The following is a 25,817-nucleotide window of genomic DNA, read 5'->3' as shown; positions in this document are numbered from 1 at the left end:
CAGCAACTATGAATGGGAGCTCGGACCCCGATCTATGGGTAAAGTACCTATCGCGCTCAAACACACACACAAGCACACAAACTTCGCGCCAACCAGAGCTGGGGTGTCGGCGTGCAGCAGTGCTGTGATGCTTTTCAGTTTTGGGAGGGGACCAAACTTACGAGAGATCGCCGAGTTGGCAAATGAACGCGTACTAGTAAACCAGCAAACCGCGCGTGTGTGTGTGTGTGTGAGTGATAAGTGGGACAGCCGAATCAAAACGCATACACGAAGCGCTTCAGTACCATGTTTATAATGATACGCCACTAGGTTGAATAGGTCATGTTGGTTGGTCTCGGGGATATAGTTTCATCCAATATGTTCATTAGGATTTCGCTTGTGAATGTGTAGGAACCAAGCGCCGCGTCAGCTGATAAGACCAGTCTTGCGGTCACTTCCAGTTGTGCAGAATCATGCCTGGCAATCGACTTTCTGCCTGATAATTCATGACTTAGAAGAATGCTAGCCCCCATGCCCATCCTTGACGTTGATATAGTCGGCAAACGTCCTCTCGTAATTACAAACAAGTGACATGTAGTTCTTACCTTGTGACATTTAACATTTGGCAAGGAAGGTAGAGATGTTGTCGCTGCAGAAGAGGAAGAAATGTAGGAGGAAGCACAATCCAGATACATTTTTGATCCCCTTGTGACCGTTGGACAAACTAGTATTTCAGTAGACAAGTGTTCAAAAACGGATATGTTTATCTCGTCAAATTTAGATTACTCGTTGGCATCCGGTACCACAGGCATGCTAGGTACTTTGAAGGCAGTTAGTTAAACTCTTCACACTCTTCCTTTATATTGATTGCTTTATATTGATTGGATCTCTTGGCTGTGTTGAAAAAAAGTGTCGACTTCAAGTAGGTAGTGTATTCTTTTACGGAACGCACAACATAGTTGGGACTAGTACCAGGACGTCAGTGGGGATAGTCTCCACCTTTCTTAAACCCGTCTACACTCGCCTCCCTGAGGGGTTGTCACTCCGACCCGGACCGGGGCCAAGACTCAAACACGTGTACTTTACATTTTCGCTAAAAAGTCTGACGGGGCAACAATATTTATGGTAACCTCATCCATGTTTAGATGTGGTACATGATCATGTAATAATGCCGCCGGAAATTTCATCATATGACTTGACTTTCTCAAAGGATTCGGTGTTGTGGAGGCCGCGGCGGTCGGGCGGTGCGCCAATGGCTGGAGATTAGAAAACGTATGAATCCCCCCCCTCCCCCCTCCGGTCAGGTGCCATCTCAAAGGCGCCGCGTCTACGTGGCATAACGGTGTTATGCTTGATCTTCGCCTATGGTTACCAATGTTGTTTACCAACTATGGGTGGGGCGATTCTGAAAGGGGCGGGGAGCCGGAGTCCCCAATGGAACACACATTGTAATGTTCGATGTAAGTGGTAGGGGGAGAAATGATTCAGCACTTTGGCTACAAATACTCATTGCCGTTGCGGTACTACTTGGGTGTAAGCCACCTTCCGCTCAATAATCCCTACTTCGATCTAGTTTTGGGTTGATTAGTTAACTTAAGCCTGTTACCACAAATGTAAACTAACGTCAACGCATAGTTTTGTCGTCGTTCCCACGGAAAGTCCGGATGGGCAAGTCGCAGGTTGGTCAAAGCAGCAAAGCGACAATCCTGTGGACATGTAAGATTTTGCTGCCAAAGATAGTACTGTAGCAATGGAAACTTAATAATGTTAGTTAACCGTTACAAGATTGACAGCGCGTACTTTCTAGACGTGAACGTAATTATCTGGGATTTGTGGCAACATTCTGTTGAAGGATTCATCCCCTGAATAATTGTGATAAACATATATTCATATCCTCATTAGCCAGCGTGGCACAGTGGATAGCGTCTGATCCTGGCTCAGGAGCCCGTGTCAGAGTCCCTGTAATTGATTATGACTTCGACCCTCTACAATGGCGTGTGTGGAGTCCATCAATTTTATGGTTTAACTGATTATACGTGTGGTAGCATCCAGATGGTAAAATTTACCTTTACATCAAACTTATTATTTTTTTGTGGTTTGATCAAATGAATGAGAATTCCTACTTCAGATTTGATTATAACGGCGCGTATACGTCAGGTTTTTCGCCGCGTATGAGAAAAAAAAATGAAACCGCACTCTCGGCGAAGCAATCGTTCAAGCGTAGTCTCGATGACATCATCGCCTGTGACTGTGTTTGTATTCATCCGCGCTGTTTTGACGCACTACTTTCTCTCCCGTATCGAGGCGGATATTGGCCGGGTTAGCTGCACAGATCAGCCTGATCGTTGTTGTAACCGCAGAAGTGTGTGCCGCAGGGGCTCCTTATCACGCTTGTGATACACTTTTTTCTCCATAACGTCCTTGTCACGAGCATGTTTCGTACATGACTCTCTACCTCCTCCCACCACACATCCTCTTCAATGGCGCGTCGTATTGCATTTTTCCACTCTAGCCCACACCATCATGCCTCGGATATAATCATACATCCGCACATATATCACATTCCTTTTCCAAAATGTGATTCCAACGAAATGCCATGTTGATAAGCAAGGAGTAACATTCGCTTTTGTTTCATCGATTAATTTCTTCTTCCTCGCATTATTATTTCAATATTGAGTGTCGTAACCTCAAGTTGACACTTTTATCTTGCCAGTATTTCGGTCAGTGTTGCTTTATTACCTCCCCTTCTATAATTTCGGAGGTGGGGTAGGACAAAGGCAAATAAATGGGTGTCATTTAGTAAACCCGATGGCATGATGGGGGAAGTAGTGCCACTTGAGCATCCCATAACTGACGAAAAGATAGGTTTATAATGCCTCTTGCAGTACGAGCCAATTCATCAGACCGCAGGACTGAAGGGACTATGCTAATCACAATTCCCTCCCCTACATAAGTTAATATAATTTAGAATTTGTTGCTCTGCATGCCCCGTCTAAGGTCTACGGTTGCGCCCGTCCAATTTCCCGCCATTTTCCACCCAAGCCCCCAACACCTCCCTACCACACCCTTCGCCTGTTAGTCACAGGCCGCTATGCGCGCGGGCGGCCAGAAGTTGGCCAGACGTTGAGACCAGAGGAGGTCGAAGATAAACCTAGCCTTGGGTTGGCTGTTGACTTGCCGGGGCAGTACCGGCCGACTAGGGTCTCGAAGCCCCAGCGAGCGAGATCCTTATTCCATTTGCACTTTGTTGCAACATCATATTTAGCAGAAACATTTCTCGAAGGTAGAGTGCAATTTAAAATTGTACACATTTCATATCCAATCGTACCTATTCACATGTTTCACTTGCAATTGGTAGTAATAGTGGACTCAGTCGCAGCTCTCGTTGGCAGGAAAGTGAGCGTAATTCCTAGTTGAACCGGCTATATTTTTTTTTAGTTATTAACATACGGTGCATCGAGAAGTGAGCACAGATTGCACAATAAACGTGTCTATAGCAATGTCATGTTACTGTTGGTAATCGTGAGGTCTGTACGCGTTCACCACTCCAGAACACTCCGTGTTTATGTAGTAGTTTCCTTTTGTTTGCACACACTAACCTGTTGCTGGCAAGACGGAAGCTACGTTTATGTCTTCTTTGAGTTTGCACATAGTACGCGTAACAAATCACACGTACTTTGCCAAGCTCGTTTCGTATCACCACATTCTTCTACTTTAACATGGGGTTGTGACTATTAATTACCACCAAATATTTGAATGTAGATTTGTAATGTATACACACCTTTGGTGATCAGTTGGTGTTGAATTCCAATTCTTTTCTTGCACGAATCAATTGGACATTAACACCAAAGACTTTGATTTGGCAATTTCGATTGTGACAAAAGGGCAAATGTAATTATCAGATGCTGACAGGTCTATAGGAAAAATGTGAAGACTGCGCCTTTATTTAGTACATTTTGATTGCTAGATGGGATCACATGAAGAATATTCACCCCAGATATTGACAAGGTGACAACTCTTCATGTGAGCAATTCTGGGTTTGCGATTCTTTGGTTGTACAAGCTGATGGCAATAACTATAACCCTTGTTCAACCTAACCTAACATTTTCACTGATGATATTCGGCGTGCTGGGGTGACAACTCAGGTGATCTCATGGGGTGGCGAGTCTCATGTGGGCGTTCTGGGGTGACCATTCTTCAGATGACCCGCTAGATGAACTTGATGAAGCCCCAACAAACGAAACGTGTTACTGATAAAGGCCAATATTTTACGATGGATGGTGACGTGTTGAATAGTGTCTCCACCTCCCCTGCAGTACTATTCGCGTCATACCAGGGCCCTTGAAAGGGAAAAAACTGGGTCCGTCCCCTTTCGGAAAGGGGTGGTGGTGCAGAAAAGGTCTAGATTGCAATGATTAATTTGTTACAAATGTTTAATTCAGATGATTCATAATATTTACATGGAAATTGTATGTATTTGAATGTGAAATCGCAATTTGAATAGTTTCGTACATCGATAGTACTAAGGACGCGCGTGCATGAATTCCCTTCACGAAGACCATCATCTCGAGGTGATGGTACCTAATAAAAGCAAGTGCACCGTTCCCTGTGAGCCAGCTTGCACTTCAGTTGCAAACTCGCAGCGGCAGCTTTAGCTCTAAATTGGGGCCTGGCATGGTTCTGATCTTGGGTGGACAGCAGAAACAATTTCTTCAAGCAGCAGTGTTAAGGGTGTACTAAGCTGTATTTGGGAGCATCCCTAGGTTGTGGTTATGGACAGCCGCTAGTGACTTATTATTTACTTTGCAAAATCCTTCTGAATCCAGATATACAAACCTGAGGTTTTCACAAATTATGAAACTCAACAGTTTAATAGAAGTACTAACCACAGCCTTTATTTATATTTTTATTGGAGATAAATTTATATTAAGAGGTACTACTACAGATTTATTTTAAGAGGCCGATACGTCACACATAATTGCCCATGTAAATTTTGAACTTTATTCATGGGGGACCTGGCGCACCAGCCGGCAATTTTATTCAGCCGAGGGAAATTCCCTGTTTAGCAGGTGCAGAACTTTAGTCATAGGGAACTCCCCACACCTGGAAATATAAAAGTAATGCTATCTTGCGACTTGCAGGAAGTTGTCTTTTCCAGTATCCCCAAGGGGTGGTGTATGGCTAGGCCATCCGTTGGGCCTGCAATTTAGATTTCTTTATTCGTATATTATCTTGTTCCAAGGTTTCTTTTTTGTTTAACTGACGATATCGCTCACGTGGATGGAAGAGCGAAATTCATATAGCCGGAGAGTGTCGCCAAATGTTGGATCTCTAAAGATGCCAGAGTTGGTAATTGACATTCCTATACAGAGATGGAAGAATTAGCCTGACAACAGGTAATAGTGTCCTCTGGTATGAAAGAACGAACTTAAAGGATGAAAGTATACTGGTAGGATCATGGTCTACAAAAAAATAAAAAATAAAGTGCTTATTTGTTGCTGTACAATTTTCGTTCATGCTTGTTTATTGATCCATCAAGAGAGAACTTGTGGCCAAGAAAAAGACGTGTTTTGTTGAGGAACTACTATACTGGAACAAACCACAGGGCGTTGAGGTAATGAATGCAAAGGTCCGTTTTCTCGGAAGCACTCCGTCACAAATGTATTTTTAGTATCCTTGAACTGTGGGTATTGGTGATATTCTGGTTCCGTTACACATGCTAACGTGGAGCAGCATCTAAGTTTTCAACAGTGATATATTAGTTAAAGGAAATGTATGTAAAATACACAACAAATGTTGCTATGGAGCAAATTTTCACACGAGTAAGAGAATCGTACGTGAGGCACCGCAGTGCTTGAAAGACGTACGCTAAGCTTAGAAACCGGGGGTGGGGTTAGTAGTAAGTGTAGTGGTGTATAGTCCGTACAGGAAAAGGTCGTCGGTCATGGCTACACTGATACTGGATAATTTGTAAGAAGTATTTTATATGCATATAAAAACGAGAAAAGTTGCAGCGAAGAGCTAGATTAAAGAAGTACAATTTTATCGTTTTGGGATGTAAGGTAATTTTGATGTAACAATTGAAATGTTTATTTTTGTGCAGGGGCACGATGGAGAGGCAAGATACAGAACTCATATTTTCGGAAGACGAATTTGAGAGGATATGCCGGGCGGACTCCATGATGCCCACAAATTCGATGATACAAATGTGGAATACAAATAACTCGTTTTCCTCGGGGACCATCTCTGCAACTTCCACTACAACCATATCAGCTGATCGAGGGCTCGAAGCTGAGAACGCGCCTGTGCTGCAGTTGGATAATGGAAGTCAGTTTCAACATGTGCAACAAATGCAACAGCCAGGCCAAGCTGTAGTACACCAAGAGATTGTGCAAGATATGACTACTGCCTATGTTGTAAACGAAGACTATGGTGGTGTTGGCGATGCAAGCGTCAGACCAGCATTTGACCAGCAGTAAGTACCATACATGCGAAAGATATGGGAATAGTATTACAGTAATGTTAGAACATTCGTGACTAATGTTTTGCTCTATTTTCATGCATCTTAAGGGATAAGGCAAAGGTTACTATTAAGTAAGTATACATGTATTTTTTCTATTAGAAAACTAATTAAAATGAACGAGTGTGGAACTTAGCGTATATTTAACTTTTCAGATGGACACTGGACCCGTCCTTTGGGCAGAGCGTAAGTTACTTTATGTTGTTGCACAAAATGTATTACACATCACGGGTTGCCAATGGTTGATAGATCTGTGATCTTGAGCTCTAGGTAAATTTGCTTGATTGGACGAGTAGCAGAGAATTGAGTAGTGACAACGAGACGGTCAAAGTCAAACTGCCAGTGTGAAAGTACTTTGTAGTTTTGGCGGGTCCTAAGCATATGAAGTGACGCTATTTCGTGGAACTTAAGTTTGGAGCTTTGCACAAGTGTGTATTTGGGCCGATTTGTTTATTTTTCCCTTGCATATATGCATGTATGTATATATATATATATATAATATATATATATATATAAATGTATATATCCGGTTCACTAAACTCTGCAGAACATGCTAAGACTTGTATGAAAATCGCATTAAGTAGTATTGACAGTTGCTAAAAAGAAAAGTCTAGTCTTATGTGATGTACGTACTTGGAAATAATGTTACAATTAACATTCAAACGCAATGAAATAATTAAGGTATTATTTGTATTATAAATTTGCTGTAATATAAGTATGCATTTAAGCGAGCTCGTTGGAGACGTACGTACCTGTTCGTACACGTTGTGCTTCTGCTGGCTGCCAGATGTACGATGAAAAATTACTGTAGTTCAAATACTAATTCAGAAGTTAGCCATTGGGCATTTATTAATTTTCAGAGTTTGCACGATCAGCATATTTTCACATTTAACATTAATTTTGCGATATTTTGTTCTCTTGAAGTGGACAAATTCAAAGGTGACGAGTGAAACCGATACAGGAGTGAGCGCTCATGCAATCAGACGTAGAGCATTGGTTGAAGTGAGAGGGTGTGCCAGGTTGTGCTGAAAGCTTTAATTAATTTTGTCATACTAGTCTGTGCGGCTTTAAACAAGTTTGTGCTTCAACATTAAAGTTGTAAACTAACAGAAATACAAGATGTCAACTATGATTATGGAATCGTGCTCTGAATATCTAACAAGTGTGAAAATTGAATATCCTGAACCCTTGTCGGAATTGCTGGTAAATCACCATACTCGTATTATCTGTAATGACATATACGTCAATATTTATTTTTAACAATTTGTGCCAATATTGCTTTCACTTTTTTCCTCGTCAATAGAGTGGGCTAATTATGGTGCCCCCAGATGATGTGCTTCCGTCCCATGTCGGCATAGGCACAATGCCAGAGGAGTCTGTAGACTCAAGTCAGGTTGCAGCTGCACTCAGCCTTCAGCCTTGGCGAGGATCACACGACTTTGAGAGGATTGTTCCAACGAACAACAAGGATAAGAATAAGGTAAGTCATTGAGACCGATTTGGTAACCAAAAGTTTTCTTTTCTTTTGCCAGAATCATGAAAAAGCTGCCATGATTTTAATAACCACCATTGATGTTGACGGTAATTTATTTTGCCATGGTTAGGACACATCAGAAATACCCCAGTTTCTATAGCCAGATTATATGAAATTGTGTTAAATGGATGGGGTACTATAAGGATGTTTGGTAGTCTTACATATGCAATTCTTACCTATATAATTGGGTAGCTCGTATAGTTCAGTGTTTTGAAGCCCATCAAAAAGTACTGCTCAATATTAGTAATGTGGAAATTGGGGGGAGGGGGACTGTGGTACATAGCAGCACATCTACAAGTCAAGAGACACTGAAGCAACCTGGAGTACGAGACAAAACAATCTTATGGTATTTGGCCAGATATTTATTTAGTGTCCACAAATGGGAAACTTCACCCAGGCAACCCTATCCCCTAAAGGGTTATTAGTGTTGTCAGCAATGTCCAGTACCTTCCCTCAATGGTTAGAGCAATGAGGAATAGAAAGCAGCAGGATTGTTTCTGGGAGATCTCTATAAATATCAGGTTGTGTGCAGATGAGCTGAATTGTAGCCCTATGATATATAAATTGCAGAGTAAATAGACCCAATAAGAGCGTCGTTTGAGACTGGCAAGCATTATTATCTTTACCATTATTTAACTTTTGCACTCGCATGGTGAGATGCGAGTAGTCATAGTGAATATAAATTGGCTGGACTGAAGGGAATTCTTGTCTGCTTTGTAAATACTGTTGTTGATTATGGTTATTTAATGAAGTGGAGGTAGCTTTGGCTTGCTGCATCACATCTGACCTGGACAACTCTTCATCCACAAGGAGCAAAATTGGATGTGGAATGGTTAGTTGGTAAGCCCCAAAACTGTACTAGTTAATGACTACATGTTATTGAGTCTGTACCCCTAGCGTGTTGTGCATGTGTGAAAGTGACAATCAATGTGTAAGGCTGTGACCTTGTACACATTTTCTACCTTGCTCACCAGAGTTTGAGTGCCAACTTGTGATGCTGAAATTTTCAGCCCAGGGCAAGACACTGCTGAATAGTGGTCATGTTTTCATTTTTTTTTTTCTTCTTTCCAGTGGTGTTACAGTGAAGATAAAAACAAATTGTATGTTACACCAAATGTTGCGGTTCCAGTTGGTATTCAGCTCAGTGAACCTCTGGTGAAGGCTACCCTGCGCATTACACCTGTTTTCCAACAGTCTCAACACTTCACAGAGCCAGTTGAGAGATGCCACAATTGCATACGAAGAAGTTGTGAGTTTATAACACCACCTCTTAGTTTTATGCATGCCAATCTATTTATATATTGTAGTAAGACTTGAGCTAGAGGAAGGGTGTTAAAGAATAGTATCTGATGTCAGATTACAGTGTTTCCAGGTATTCACAGTGGGAGAAGGAATGAGGAATGACAATTCAAGAATGAGATTTGGTGCATGCTATATTGGTACACTCAGCCACTAAGCTGCCAAAGGCCCACTTCTGACCCAGCTAGAATGGCAGTAGGCTCCACATTTGCTTGCCTCCCACACATTTACTTCTCATAACATTCCACCTTCACCTCAGACAGTTTACTCATTGCATTCTAATGCAACATTTCTTGTTCATATAAATATTGGGATGGCATAGGTGTGTTGTCAGGGACCAGTGATGGCACCTGTGTAATGGTTGTGCGAGATGGATAGCAAAGCTTCCAACTATCAAAACGTGTCAATCTCCGTCATGATGTGCCCTGACACTATCTTGATGCCTAGGGTGTCGTCCATTTGTACATGGAGATCTGACAGATGGAGACTGCTTTTCACTTTCTTGTATACAGTCATACATTAGACAGTCTAAAGTTTCTTCCTAGGAAGATCTATAGGTTAGAGAACCAGTGCCAGACACTGGGGTTGAGAGGTTGATGAAACTCTGCAACAATTGATGTCTTATTTTTCTCAATGTGTTGGTAATAATTTTGTGGAAGCTTAGTTGTCCATAGTGCATGTTTTGTACATTTATTGATATGTGGCCCAGAGGTCGTTTATCATAAGTGAGGCCTAGGATTTTTGGGTTGCTTTCCAGTAGAAGGGTTTGGCTATTCAATAACTCTTGGTGAAATAAATGATGTTAAATGATTGTTGCAGTCTCGTCTTTCAGCGGATGATCCCGAGGTAAAAGAATACATCTGCCAGGTGGATGGTGAAAATGCAGAGTATTCAATAATAAACAGCCGTCATGTGGTGACACTCCCCCTGCAACAGCCACCACCAGGGGAAAACCTTACTACTGTTTTAATCAAGATTATGTGCCTGACTTCATGTGTTGGTGGACCCAACAGAAAGCCCTTTGCCTTGGTGTTTGATTTAATCCACAGGTATGGTTCATTTTCTCTTGTGGGTGTAGGATGAAAAGAGTGAATTTAGCCAGTGGTACCTGGGCTTTCTGTAATTACATTACACAAAAGGGGTTAACAATGTTATGTGCTGGAAAATACAGTACTGATTCTCTTAACCTTGTAGGGGGAAGATTATAGGAAGACAAGTCTTGGATGTTAAGTGCTGCAAATGCCCCTCACGGGATATGGCAAATGATGAGAAGGGAACTGGTGGTCAAAGAGGGGGAAGATCTACAAACTACACTGACCAGGAGCAGCAGAAATGTGCAAAGGTGATGTTTGGAATTTACTTTGTGATTTGAGAAAGTGTTACTATGTGATTTGAGTTACTGTCCATTGTTGTAAGTTTCTTCACGTGGAATTTTGGCAATTGCAGGTGCGCAAGCTGGCCTTAGAAGTAGAAGTTGGCAGTAAGAAGCGCAAACTTCCCAATATAAAACAAGAGCCTGGGTCGGACCGACAGTTTGTTTATCTCAAGGTACTTTTTTTTTTTCCCCTTCTACTGATGGTATACTTAATACATTAGTATTAATAAAATATTATCAAAAAAAGTACACATGCTAATTAACCTGTTTCTTACAGGTCCCTGTGGAATTTCAAGACAAAGTAAAAGAATACATAAATGGGTTGGTGTTGTTGTCTCAAACCCAGTCACAAGATCTGTACCTGCCATGAATTACTCAAAACAAAGCTTAATTGTATAATTTAGAATATCTTGGTAGAGTTTATATAAATTAGCATAATAAGTTGTAAGTGAAGACATATTATTAAAAGAGGTGTGGAAGGCAACCAAGGGGGCATTGGGAAAGAGGGGAATGTTTGTTGAAGGATGGGAGAAGACAGAAGATAGGGGTGAATGGAGGATGGTTGTGTATAGAAGGGAGTTGGTGGGGGGGGCTGTGTGTAAAAATAATTTTTCCTTGCCCTTTTTCTGCAGGAGGGGGGGGTACATATATATAATGAAGCACCCTTGTCTTGAAAAGATAAGGGTGGGGGTTATTTTATGCATTGGCTGCCTGCATTGTAAGGGGCCTGTGGTATATGCAGTTTTACAAGAAAACAATTGCACCATTCCAATTTTGTTGCTTCTAATTAAGTTAAGGTTGTATGGTATGGACATGTACATAAATTTATGCATGCAACTGGTCTTTATTTGATCCCCATCACTGTCAACCAGACAACCTACAACTGCAGGTGTTAAGAGGAAGAGACAGAAATGGTAATGTTTCAAGAGAAAACATAGGGGTACAGTTGTAAAATACATAGTTAAGTATGTACATATCTTAAGGGAGAACATCAGATCATTTTTTGGTGGAAGTTAAGGGGGTACGCGACACCTGGAGGTCATTTTCTAAAATATTTAGAGTAAAGAGCTGAAACTTCTCAGGTAAATAGGTATCCATATTGCCTACATTTTAGGTGAAGCAGAATGATGTATGTACACATGTACGTATACCAGTAGTGACATTTAAAAGTGCACAGCACCATAATACGTGGACCAATTTGTTTTATATTTTGGCTATGATTAGTCAGTAGGCACACCTAGGGCCAGTCATTGAGTAATTGAACAATTTCCTTTATACTTTTGCATACAGGCATTTCAATTTTAATGTCTGGCGAAAATAATGAAAAATACAATTTTTTTTGCTCGTTTCCATTATTACTCCGAACTCTTTCATCCTATTCAAAATATTCGAACGATCGGCCCTAGCAGTTACTAAAAGTAATATTCCCTGTAAGTTTCATCTAAATCTGATGTATATTAGATTTTTTTATGATTAAAAAAAAAGTAGAAAAATATCGAACGGAGATATGGCAACTTGAAATATGAATATATCTGTAACTTGCTTATAGTTTCACCAATTTGACTGATTTTTTCATGGCTTAATTCTTATTATAGAATAAGTAAGTACAGTAAAAATTATCAACATATTTTAATTACAAGTACTTTAAATACTGAAAAACTAAAGTATAAGTATGTCACAGTAGTGACGACGCACAGACGACAACATCATATAATTTGCTTTTTTGCACCTTTGGCGGTTTCTTCATATGAAACCTCTCTGCTGGGGGTCTTCAGGGTATCTAAATCATTGGAAAGAGGTTTATTTTCCAGTAGTGGGCGCCTTCTCTTTCCTCATCAGATTCCCCTCGCCAATCTATGTTGGTAGGGCACCCCCTCCAGCATCATATGATGTCCCTTCTTCTTCTTCCTGTATAGCCTTGATCTTTTTCCTCTTGCTTTCTTCTTTGGATTTAATCTTCCTCTTTGAATTGTTTAGTCTAATGTTGTCCTTTACCTCTGTCACCGTCACAGAGGTGCAGGTGAGGGCGGTGGTGGAGTGAGAGGTGGTGAGATCTTTAGTCGTCTTTGACTGCTTGCCATCTTTAACTGCTGTTTTTTGTCATTGTGATGTTTTGCTCTTTTTGCTACCCATGATGACTGTACTAAAGAGTAATATGTACTAGCTAAAGTAATAGATTGCAATGAGAGCTCATGAGACATGCGTACTTCCCTTTTCAGAGCTAGCCGGGAACTAACGCTTAGTTTCGCACAAAGTTGGCGAAATATTCTCCCTCCACCTTCCTCCCTTCCCCTCCACAATCGTATTGGCCGTTGATACACTGGGCGAGTGTAAATTCCCTCTAGTGTGGGTTGCGCTTTTAAATCTGTCCCTTTAAACCTCACCCAGGACCTTTAAATTGCGCGTGGCTGGAAAATTATTTGTCGGGATTTATTTCTAAGTGGTATACGAACATTTTGAACACAGTTTTGAAAAATGCCATATCTTGACCAAATTCACCCCCCCAGGTGTCGCGTACCCCCTTAAGTGAAGTGTGGAAAAAAGAGGAAAAGAACAGAAGGTAGGGAGGTACTTGGTGAACTGCTTAAATAAGAAAAGGAGTACAAGAAGCTGAGAGAGGAATGGGGATGGTTCAAGGAAGGAGTCACAAGATGTGCAAAGATTGTGGGGAACAAGGACGATGGGAGGAAATAGAAGGAAGTGTAGTAGGTGGTGGGATGAGGAAGAGAAGCAGGCTTTCATAAATAAGTTACAAATTAGGACGAGGGAATCGTATCAGATGTGCAAAGAGGAGAGCAGGTGTGAAATGGGGTAAAAATATGACAATTTTGAAAGTAATAAAAAAATTGGAAAGGAAGAGTTGGCGAATACAGTAAAGGTAAAGTGCATATGGAGAGAATACAGGAAGAGAAGGCAGTGAAATGATGGGGGGGCTGAGTATTTTAGGGAGTTGCTAATTTTGAAGGAGGATAGGGAGGGAAAGGTAGTTGCAGTGGGAAATGCTGAGAAAATGACTGATGAGGAAAATGGAGAAGTGAGGAAAGATGAAGTGAAAGAATGTGTTAAGATGAGAGCAGGTAAGGCACATTGGATGGAGGACATGTGAGAAATTGACACAGCCCAAAGGGATTTCTCCCCATCTTTTCTGCATAAGGGGATGGAAAAGGTGTGAGGGGGGGGGTTGCTGTGGATGCACTGCACCTTGCAACACTTCTTCCGACCCATGGTAGTGAAGATGCAGGGATCCAGGAGGTGCCAAGATAAGAGGGGATGGAATGAGTAGGAATGGATTCTGTGTAGTCTTTTGGCTACCTCCTGTGTAAGGGGGAAGAAAGCCTATGTATTTACCTAGTTGTATTTTACGGGAAGGGGAGCTATGCTCGTGGGGTCCCGTCTTCATATCTCATTTTATCTAAACTATTTTTAAATTCATGTATTGTTTTTGCACACACCACTTTCTCATCTAACTTGTTCCAACTGTCTATTACTCTGTGAGGAAAGCTGTTCTTTTTCAAATCTCTTCTATAGCTGTCTTTTTTTATTTTCTTTCCGTGTCCTCTTGTATTTCTGTCATCCCATTTTATCAGATTCTCTCTATCAGTAATTTATATGCCTTTCATGATTCTGTAAATAGCTATCAAATCTCCTCTCTCTCTTCTTTGTTCTAGTGTCTGTAGTTCAAGTTTTTCTAGTCTCTCTTCATATGATAGTTTTGAGAGTGTTGGTGCCAGTTTTGTAATTGCTCTTTGTATTCTTTCAAGTTTTTTTATACATTTTTTTGTACTTGGTGACCATATCGTTGCTGCATATTCCAATCTTGGTCTTATCAGGGTGATTAGGATTTTCTTCACCATTTCTTCATCCAGGTATGTAAATGCAACTTTGATCGTTCTTATTAGATTATAAGTCTCCGAAAATCTTATTTATATGTTTCTCAGGTGACATATTATTCATAACAATGACTCCCAGGTCCTTCTCATTTTCTACTTTTTTATTCCTTCTTCTCCCAATTTATATGCTCCTGTTATTCTGTTTTTGCTTTTTCCAAATTCCATTATACTACACTTTTTTGTATTGAACTCCATCTCCCATTTCCTACTCCATTTTTGTACTTTATTTAGATCTCTCTGTAGTGATTCACAATCCTCTTCAGTTTTCACTCTTTTCAGTAGTTTTGCATCATCTGCAAAGAAGCTCATATAGCTTTCTATTCCTTCATCCATATCATTAATATATATAGCAAACATTATTGGGGCCAGAACTGTTCCCTGCGGAACACCGCTTATTACTTCATCCCATTTTGAGTGCTGGTTTCTTATCACTACTCTCATTTTTCTTTCTTGCAAAAAGTCCTCCATCCAATTTAGTAGCTTGCCCTGTATTCCTCCTTCAGTTTCTAATTTCTTAAGCAACTTCTTATGTGGTACTTTGTCAAAAGCTTTCTTTAGATCTAAAAATGCACAGTCTGCCCATCCATCTCTTTCCTGTATTATATCTATTAGTCTTGAATAGAAACATATTAAATTGGTGACGCATGATCGTCCTTGTCTGAATCCGAATTGCCTTGGATTTAACACTTTGTTTTTTTCTAAATATTTTACCCATCTACTTTTGATAATTCTTTCACAAAGTTTTGCTATTGTACTTGTTAGAGAGACTGGTCTATAGTTGGTAGGTTCTTCTTTATTTCCTCCTTTGTATATAGGTACTATGTTTGCTTTTTTCCAATCTTCTGGAACTTTTCCTTCTTTCAAGGAACTATTTAGTATGCTATGTATTTTGTCTGCCAGTTCATTCCTGCATTCTTTTAGTATCCAGTTTGCTATTTCATCTGGTCCATGCGATTTTCTGACATCAAGATTACTCAAGTGTGTTAATATTTCATTCTTTGTTACTTTTATTTCTTCCATAGGGGGGACTTTCTCTTTCCATTCGTTCTCTTCAGGTTGTATGTTCTCCCTTGTAAACACTGATTTAAAATGTTTGTTCATAATTTCCGCCATTTCCATTTCCTCAGTGTATTCAACTCCCTCCTGTCTTAATTTCTCCAAGTCTTGTTTGTTTTTCAGTTTATTGTTTACAAATCTGTAGAATAGTTTCGGTTGATCTTTACACTTTTCTATGATATCTTTTTCATATTTTCTCTTTTCTTCTCTGCACATTTGTACATATTCATTTCTATAGCAGGTATATATTTTCCATTTTTCAGGTCTTCTGTCTTTTTTCCATCTGGTCCAGGCTTTGTCTCTTTTGTCTTTTAACTCCCTACAACTTTTTTTGTACCAGCATTTTACATATTCTTTTTCTTGTTTTTGTCTTGGGACATACTTTTCCACTCCTTTTTTGTAAATTTTTGTCAAAATATTCCATTTCTCTTCTACTGTTGTTTCTTCTTTGTATATTTCTTCCCAGTTTTCCTTTTGAAAGAATTCTCTTATTTTATCAAAGTTTGTTTTTTCATACATCATTCTTCCTTTTCTGTATTGTTCATTTCTTTTCATATATTTTTCTTCATTAAGTTCCAGTTCAATCAGTATGTGGTCACTTTTACTTATTGGTGTTTTATATTCAATTTTGTCCACTATTCTAGGTTCGGATGTAATTACTAGGTCTAGTTTCGATAGCTCTTCATTTCTATACCTAGTGTTCTCCTGTATCCATTGTGTCATTGTATGGTCAGTAACCATCTCGAGTAGAGCGTTACCCCATGAGCCGTCTCCACCCTTTACTGTCATTTCTTCCCAGCAGATTTCTTTGCAATTAAAGTCGCCCATCATAACTATTTTTCCTCCCTCTTCCATTATCTTGTTTAATGTTATCTTTGTGTCCTCTAACATACTTTTATGTTCACTCTCTTCCCATGAGGTTGTTTTTGGGGGCACATAATTTATCACAAACTTTCTGTTCTTCTTATCTCTGTCTTCTACTTCCATCATTATCATTTCTACTGTATTCTTTCCATATGTGACACCCTTCACGTTTATATCCTTCTTAGTTAGGAACATAACTCCACCCCCTTCCTTTTTCACTCTGTTTCTAATCCAATAATTATATGCATCATGTCCTACACTGTTGGGTGGTAGTGGACCTTTTCATTTTGTTTCTACAATTCCCATTATGTCTGGTTCTTTTTCTTTCAAGTAATCATTCAGTTCATTCAATCCTGTTATTAATCCATCTATATTTGTGTAAGACACTCTTAGTTTTCTGCCACTTCCATTGTGTTCTCTGTTTCCCTTTTGTTTTTCTCTTGTATGTCGACTTTCTTCAGTTTCATATTCACTACTCTCCAATAGAATCTCTCTTTTTCTGACTCCGTTCTTATCTCGTTTTTTTCCTTTGCTTCAAGTCTTTTCTGTTTTTCTTCCTCTCTTTCCTCTTTATTCATTTCCCTTTTTATCCATACCTTTTTATATTGTTCACTTGTTGCTAGTTTCCCTGTTTTGGATAAGATATTCTCAGCCGTAGTTTGTGACCTGAATTTAATCTTGATTGGTTTGGTCTTGTCTGTACTATATTTCCCTAGCCTGAATTTCTCTTCGATTTGTTTCATTATTTCTGGTTCATCTTCCTGAACTAATTCTAGTAAATTTCTTACTTTTTCATTTTCCTCTTTGATTCTTGTGGTTCTATCTGGGTTATGTTTCTCTTCCATTCCTAATATAATTATACATTTCTTTTTGTCTGCTAAGTCTCTTACTATATTCTCCTTCTGTCTCATCACTTTAATAACTGAGTTTTCAGTTTGTTCATTCATTTGCTGTCTGATTATGTCAGTGAATGCAACCTTGCTATTTTCATGAATTTTTTTCCAACCCTCCTTGTTCTCCATATTATTCTCCTTTAAGACTTTATTCTCATCTTTTACTTCTTTTAACTGTTGTTTTAATTCTTCAATTTCCTTAGTTAAGTTTTTGTTCGCCCTCTCTAGTTCTTCCAATTTTTCAATTCTTCGTATCATACTGTCAACATTACCGAACCTACGCTCCAAGTCCTCGTTCATCTTATCGACCTTCTCTTCTAGTCTTGTCAGTCGGGGGGGGGGTTGTGTCCCCCCCACCCTCTTTAAATCCCTTGAAAATATTCTCATCACTTTCTACTGTATTGCTCCTATCTATACTTCTAATCTTCACATTCCTATTAGACATGTCGTCATCCTCCAGCTCGTCTTGCGGTCGCTTGTCCACCTTTCGGCGGCCCGTTAGGGCCAATTCCTCCACCTCCTCATTACCTTCCATTTCCCCAGCAATCCCTCCCCCTCTCCTCTTTCCTTACTTTCCCACTACCCCACGAGCAATTTCCCCCCACCCTGTAAATACAAAAAGGCACTTCTCTTTGCGTTGGGATCCACAATCTGCACTTTTCTTCAGAACGTTCTTCAAGCCGTCCGTTCGTTGAAAGTGTGTGTGTGTGTGCGAGTGATTTCTCTGAATAATGTGCCCCCAAAAATCCAATCTGAAGGGGTGCCTGAATACTTTAAAGCACTACTTGCATTCAATTGAGTAGTTCTGCAAGATAAAATGCAGGAGATATCGGGACTGGAGGGGTGTGTGGAGGTGAACGGTGTTGGGAAATGGGGTACTGAGATGGATGCAAAGAGGAGAGTGTATGAAGGGGTGACTGTGCCTACAACTGTATATGGGAAGACACTGAATTGAAGGTAAACAGGGAGGAGGAATTTTATGAAGTGGAGATGTCCAGTGAGTTAACGAGAGCAAAGTGATTTTGAAGAAATTCAAGGAAAAGTACAAATGGGAGAGGGTGGTAGACTGGGAGTTAATGTACTATATAGTGGTTAACCAGGATAATATAGGAAGAGTGGAGGAATATCAGATCATGTTTTGGTGGAAGGCAAGTTGAGTGGAGGATGGATGGAGAAAGAGGAAAAGGATTGAAGGCAGGGAGGTGCTTAAAGAAGTACAAGAAGCTGAGAGGGGAGTGGAGGATAGAGGAGAGGGATGGTTCAAGGAAGGAGACGGAAGGTGTGTGGAACAAGGGTGGGAGGAAAAGAAGGTTGTACAAGAGAAGAAGTAAGCATTCACAGATTGGTTACAAAACAGGATGAAAATCATACGAGGTACCAAAAAAAAGTAAAGCATAAGATAAAGGAAGCAAAGAGGAGAGCAGATGTAAAATGGTGAAGAGTATGACAGAAAACTTAGAAAGTAATAAAATGATGTTTTGGGAGGCAAATAAAGTGCAGAAGAAGAGAAAAGGTGCAGGTGGAGAGATGGTAATGGAAGAGATGGCAGTAAGAGGAAGATGGGTCAGACTGTCTTATCAATCAATCAAATAAGCCATCCTGAGTCCACTGCTGAACAAAGGCCCCCTTCATAGCATTCCATGACTCTCATGACTGCGCCAACCTCTGCCACGTCACTCGTACAAACTTATCAATCTAGTCTCCCCCTTCTGGAAGGCAGAGGTGGATGAAGTGGACTGGGGAAGATCAAGACTGAGATGGACAGATGGGATGAAGGTAGCCTCAACTGAAAGGAGTCTATTGTGCAGGGAAGGACAAAGGCATGGTAGGTGTGAATGGAGAATTATTGTGAATGAAATATAAATTCATGTGTCTGGAAAGGATTTCTTGTCTTGTTTTCATATGAGGGGATGAGTGGGGAGGGTTGCTGTGTAAAGGAAGCAGTTGTCCTTGTTTAATCCATTCCAAATTAGTGAGACCAGTGATTGTTGCCTACAAGACTGACATCGGAAAGAATAGTCTCCATGCTGCTATTTTTAGACCAGAATGCTACAGGCTGTCACACCTATGTAGAAACTATGGGTTACAATTGTCAAATAGTGTCATATAGAGTGACAAATTAAGAAGTTTAACCTTAACAAATATTTGATGCATTGTTGAACTGCTCTTAGGGAAGTCTAGAATGCTGTAAGTGAAGTAGTGTTCTAACTTTTCAGATTTACATTTGATAAGAATCTTGAATGTGTGACCAGGGCTTATGAATCCATTTTAAGATTTTGCAATCCTTTCCAGTCTATATAAAGTGAAGTTCTGATTATCCCGTGTTCAATATAATGACACCTTTTGATAACCACAATTAATAAAAAAATATAAATATTGATACTTGGCAGTGCCGATATTTGAATTTTGAGTGCATTCTCTGCAGCCAAACTACACAGAGCAACAACACTAGCGGCAGTCATCTGAACTACTGAGAACACCCTTTTGCTTTGCCACCATATTACCTGTTTCATTCAGTCTCCTCTTTTATCTGTTTACATTGGCATGCCTGTCCTAGCTACTTTCTCACCATGACCCCACCTCAGAACAAGACCACGGAGAAGAGGGAGCACTTTGTTCTGACACTCCTGAAGAAGGTTGAGGTAGTAAAAAGGATGGAGAAGGGACAAGAATTGCAGCAAGTTTATGGCAGAATTTGGTGAGAGTTCATAAATGCTGTACAACCTCAAGAAACAAGACAAGATCCTGACTTTTGTTGTTAACACAGAACCCCCTACATCAGTAATTGATAAGAGGAGGTCATTTATGAGACCTAAGCTTGATGAATTTGATTGGGTTCTACATTTGGTTTACCCCTACCTGCAACAACCCACCTGAAGATGTCTGATGAAGAGAAGGAGAGAGTGACATGGAAGGAGGCTCATGAAGGTCTAGCCTCCCTTATAACTGTTACGCCTTGTTTTTTTTTTTACGAGATTAGGACAATTGGGCCGCCTGTATACTACAAATCTTACCATGTTCCTGAGAAATTCTGAGAGGAACTAAGGGAAATGATGGGAGACATGCTCCATATGGGGATCTTCCACCCATCCCAATCCCTGTATAATGCTCCTGTTGTCCCCATGGTAAAGAAGAACAACACAAAGATTACAAAGAAGGAGCACGCCGAAAGGAAACCTTTTGATCCATAACTAGGTGAGATGCAAAAAAAAAAGAAGATAAATAAATAAATAAAATAAAAAAATAAAAATTATAATAAAAACTAGATTTAGATAATGAACAGGTAAGTAGTAAATAATACATATACCAAGGCTTTCCCCCTTAAAAGGGAGGTAGCCAAAAGGGAAAAGGCATAAAAAACTCCCACCCATTCCACCCCTGAATACACTCCCCACCCCTCCACCCTCCTTCTTATCTTAGCACTTACTGGATGACGGGTCATCCCTGCACCTTGTCCACTGCCCTGGGTCAGTTGCAGTGTCGCAAGACACAGCATATCCACAGCAAGGCCGCTTCATTAAATCGGCGACCCCCCCCCTCTCCGACCCCCCATGCATAAAAGGAGAAGACTGGGAGAAATCCCTTCAGGCTGCGTCAAATTTTGCTCACACACACTACCTCACCCCCCATCCCCCCGCCCATTCCACCTCATCCATCACAACATCATCCATATACAACCATTCTCCATTCACCCCTGTCTTCTGTCCTCTCCCGTCCTTCCTCAACAGACATTCCCCTCTTCCCCAAAGCCCCCTTCACCCCATCCATTCACCTCATCCTAGGACGTCCCCTCATGTTCACTCCCTCCACATTTGCTAGTCTTTCTTCACTCATTCTTTCCATGTATCCAAACCATCCTAATACTCTTTCATCAACCCTATCTCCCAACTCCCTTTCCACCCCCGTTCTCCTCCTCACCTCCATTTCTCACTCTAGCCTAGTAACCCCCATCATACTTCTCAGACACCTCATCTCAAACACCTTCAAACTCCTTCTCTCTTCCTCTCTTATGTTCCATGTTTCTGCCCCATACAGTGCTGTTGGCACAATCACTCCTTCATACAGTCTCCTCTTAGCATCCATTCCCAAATGTCTATTCCTCATTACACTCTTCAATCCACCAAGGCATTTACTTGCTTCTCTCAATCTACATTCTACCTCCACCTTCACTCCACCTTTTCCTGCCACATTTGCACCCAAGTATCTAAAACTATACACTTTCTCCAGTCACTCTCCCTTAATGCTCACTTCCAGTCTACTGCCACTTTCACCCCTTCTACCACATACTCTCCCAAACTCTGTCACTAACTTCCTCAATCCCTCCTCCGATCCTGCCACAAGCACAGTGTCGTCCGCAAACAACAACTGGCTCACCAAGCAAATAATAAAAGGACAAACGAAATAAATGGTAGGCATTACAGCACCTTGAAGCTTTGAACTGAACTACATTGCACTGCAGTGTATTCCATTCATTAACTACAAAGGGAAGTTGTTTCTACCCACCTCCAAATTAAATCTATTTCTTGTCTGATTATCAGTATGAAAATTGTCAATTTTTATGTCAATTTCCTTTAGAATCTTAGACCTGTAACAAGTCACCTCCAAGTCTGCTTTTTAGGGAAAAAAAACTGATTCATATGTTTTAGTTTATTTTCATATGATTTACCTTCAATATTTGGAATCTGTTTTGTGGCTCGCCTTTGCACTCTTTCCAACCTATCAATGTCTTTAAAGAGATTCGGTGACCATACGGAAACAGCATATTCCAAATGTGGATGAACTATATAGTGAGATGGAGTTTTGAAGTCAAAAGATTGTGCAATCAGTCCTGGAATCTTATTTGCTTTCTCAGAAGATGAAATACACTGCTTAAATGACTTGAGATCGTTACTGATAATTACAGAGATCCTTTTCACTATCCTGTTATTAATGAATTTCCAAATGTAATCGTAATTACTGTTTTTACCTTTGTGCATAACCTTGCATTTACCTGTATTAAATTTCATTAGCCACTTTTCAGACCATTGCTATAGTTTATCTAATCTTCTTGAGTATCTAATTGGTTTAAGTGATCATTTGCCATTCCACACATTTTAGTATCAACAAATTTGGAAACAATAGATATCAGTCCGTGGTCTATTACATTTATATATACTGTGAATAGAGGTGGCCCAAGAACATAACCCTGAGGTACTCCACTTGTAACAAAGTTTTGCCATTCAGAACAACAGTTTTTTTTATCATTTACTAGTCCAATTTAGTAAGTAGTCTTTTGTGGGGGACTGTATCAAAAGCTTTTGCAAAGTCTAAATATATTAAATCTATATTGTTTCTTTTGTCATAATTCAAGATGACTGGGTTGTAGAATTCGAGTAAGTTAGTCTGTGTAAGAACATTTCCGTCTGAATCCATGCTGGCTATCATTTATCAGTTACTTTCTAAATGATGTTCAATAGCATCTCTGACAATAGTTTCCATCATTTTTCCTATGATTGAAGTCAAGCTCATAGGCCTGTATTTATTTGGTTTCTTTTTGTCACCTTTTTTGAATATGGGAGTAATATTAGCTACCTTCCATTCTCTGGGTGTGATGGATTTCTTGAAAATAATTTCTAATGGAACAACATTCTCATTTTCAATTTCTTTTAAGATTCTTGGATGCCAACTGGCCCTGGTCTTTTATTAACTTTGAAACAACAGTTTGTCATCTAATGATATGTTTTTGGCCTACATTACACCTACATTCATTTTTTGTCCATTTGTTTGGGTTAATTCTACCCACAAACTATCATATGCATACTGTTTCACTTTCTCTAAAACACAAGCATGGACATTGTTTTTAATGTACAACAGAACACCCAACCTTTCTTGTGGTTTCTATCCTGATGAAAGTGTTTAAATACCGCAATATTAAATTCAGCTTCAAACTCTCCACCATTTAACCATGTCCTGGTTATTCCTGTTATATTGAGATTTTCGGTTTTGACATACGCCTAGATTTCTTGGAATTTGTTCCTAATACTACGAGCATTAAGTACATGGTTTTATGAAACTCGTGATTATTTCTTTTTTGGCTCGTTTTGAGTTTCAACACCATGCCTTACATTATACTATTGTTCTATATTGACACCTTGCTCTATAATGACAATTGGTCCTTCATTGATATTCAGTGCCTCATGGATATTTGCCCCATCATGGTCATCCGATCTCTCATCTATACCTTGCTCCCACGTCCAACACCAGCCACCTGTTGTTTATTGACATTCTGTCCAGCATCACTTCCTAGAGTGATATTCTGCCCTCCACTGACATTATGTCCTACCATGATTTTTTGTCCTTGACTATCAATACATCCCATTGTGATATTTTGTCCTTCATTGACATTAAATCCTAATGTTATATTTTTTCCTCTACAGACGTATCTCCCTATCTGGGGTATTGGCTGCTTGTTATTGTGGCAAAGTAGCCACACATCATTTTGTCTATGATACAGGAAAACTCTTCATAGAGAAATGATGACACTTATATACTATGACTGTCCCTCCGTTATGCTGTCCCCCAACCCCTCGTTGCTGTCCCGTACCATTTCTCTGAGTATTTATTTTCTGCTGTGGGGGAATTTCCCTCTGGTGGGGGAAAAGAATACTGCCACCAAGTATTCCCACTTGGATCGTAAGAGGCGAGAAGAAAGGAACAGGGAGTGGGACTAGGCATCCTTCTCCTTATAGCCCACAGGGTACATTCCTAAACAAAAAAGCAAAGGCATAAGAGGGTCTGGGAGTTTTCGGACCAGCACCCTAAGGTTTGGGTCTTTTAATGTGCGTGGGTATGGTACAGATCAGAGTAAAAGGGAAGAGATAGGTAGTATGTTTTTGAGAAGAAAGATGGATGCCTTGGCTTTGAGTGAAACTAAGTTGAAAGGGAAGGGTGAGTGTAAGTGGGAGGTTATCAGGAGTGACGAGAGGGGGAGGGAAGGGATGGCTACCCGGTATTCTAGTAAGTGAAGAGATAGGTAAACGTGTAGTGGAGTGGAAGGAGATTTCCTCAAGGATAATGTGAATGAAGGTGAAACTGGGAAAGGAGATGTGGATTTTTGTAAGTGCATATGGGCCTGGCAGTGAGAAGAATGTAGAAGAAAGGGAGGCCTTTTGGATAGATTTAAATGAGTGCATAGAGGACTTAGGGAGAAATGTCAATGTAATAGTACTGGGAGACCTAAATGCTAGGGTAGGAAATGGTCCAATTGATGGAGTGGTTGGGAAGTGTGGAGTTCCAGGAAAGAATCGTAGTGGACAGTTGATGGTGGAAATGTGTCTAGAAAGAGAGTTGATGATAGCAAATACAGTGTTTCGGAAGAAAGTCAAGCATAAGTACACATGGGAGAGGGTGGTGGAGGGAAGGGTGGTAGATAGAGCGTTAATGGATTATGTAGTGGTAAATAGGACTATGATAGGAAGAGTCAAGGATGTACATGTGCTATGGGGAGAGGGTGGGGGAATATCAGATTATTTATTGGTAGAAGGCAAGTTGAGAGTGGAGGATAGATGGAGAAAGAGGAAAGGGACAAAAGGTAGGGAGGTGCTTAGAGTGAACTCATTAAAGGAAAAGGAGGAGTACAAGAAGCTGAAGGAGGAGTGGGAGGGAGTGAAGGATAGAGTAGAGCTAGGTGTGGAGGAATGGGGATGGTTCAAGGAGGGAGTCACAAAGTGTGCAAGGATGGTGTGTGGAACAAGAAGGACAGGAGGAAATAGAAGGAAGGGTAGTGAATGGTGGGATGAGGAAACAAAGAAGGTTGTAGAAGAGAAGAAGCGAGCTTTCACAGATTGGTTACAAAATAGGACGAGGGAGTTATATGAGAGGTACAAAGTAAAGCATAAGGTAAAGGAGGCAAAGAGGAGAGCAGATGTGAAATGGGATAAGAGTATGACAGAAAATTTTGAAAGTAATAAAAAGATGTTTTGGAAAGAAATTAAGAGAGGAAGAGGAGGCGAATCAAGTAGAGAAGAAAAGGTAAAAGGTGCAGATGGAGAGATGATAATGGAAGAGAAGGTAGTAAGGGGAAGATGGGCAGAATATTTTAGGGAGTTGCTAAATGTGAAGGAGGATAGGGAGGGAAAGATAGTTGCAGTGGGAAATGCTAGGAAAATAAGAGTGATGAGTGAGGAAAATGGAGGAGAAATAAGGAAGGATGAAGTGAAGGCAGTTGTTAAGATGATGAAAGCAGGTAAGGCACCTGGTCTGGATGGATGCCATGCAGAATGTCTAAAAAAAGGAGGTACAGTGATGGTGGAGTGGCTGGTCAGGTTATTTAATGTTTGCTGGAGAGAGGGTAGTGCCGGAGGACTGGAGGAGTGCCTGTATAGTTCCACTTTACAAGGGAAAAGGGGACAAGTGTGAATGTAGTAGT

At 40.3% G+C, this 25,817-nt stretch overlaps 1 protein-coding gene across 8 annotated transcripts in view; it reads left to right on the top strand.

Moving 5' to 3' along the window:
* The window catches only part of LOC143040277 (cellular tumor antigen p53-like), a 43,940-nt gene extending 32,396 nt beyond the window's left edge, over positions 1-11,544 (top strand). For 3 of the 8 annotated variants that reach the window (XM_076211097.1, XM_076211100.1, XM_076211103.1), the window contains exons 2-11: positions 6,083-6,454; positions 6,550-6,573; positions 6,655-6,685; positions 7,610-7,702; positions 7,803-7,979; positions 9,105-9,282; positions 10,165-10,381; positions 10,527-10,674; positions 10,779-10,880; positions 10,985-11,544. In XM_076211097.1, coding sequence (XP_076067212.1) covers positions 6,083-6,454; positions 6,550-6,573; positions 6,655-6,685; positions 7,610-7,702; positions 7,803-7,979; positions 9,105-9,282; positions 10,165-10,381; positions 10,527-10,674; positions 10,779-10,880; positions 10,985-11,077 — 1,435 coding nt within the window. In that variant the 3' untranslated portion in view covers positions 11,078-11,544. Of the gene's footprint in view, positions 1-3,080; positions 3,263-5,866; positions 5,950-6,082; positions 6,455-6,549; positions 6,574-6,654; positions 6,686-7,609; positions 7,703-7,802; positions 7,980-9,104; positions 9,283-10,164; positions 10,382-10,526; positions 10,675-10,778; positions 10,881-10,984 lie in introns of those variants that run through there. The other 5 variants (XM_076211102.1, XM_076211099.1, XM_076211098.1 and 2 more) reach the window with 5 other exon arrangements.
* The last annotated feature ends 14,273 nt before the right edge of the window (positions 11,545-25,817 follow it).

This window comes from Oratosquilla oratoria, chromosome 28 (genome assembly GCF_046742065.1).
Source record: "Oratosquilla oratoria isolate Oo_2021 chromosome 28, ASM4674206v1, whole genome shotgun sequence".
NCBI classification, from domain to species: Eukaryota; Metazoa; Arthropoda; class Malacostraca; order Stomatopoda; family Squillidae; genus Oratosquilla; species Oratosquilla oratoria.
This window is presented reverse-complemented; position numbering and strand designations above follow the sequence as displayed.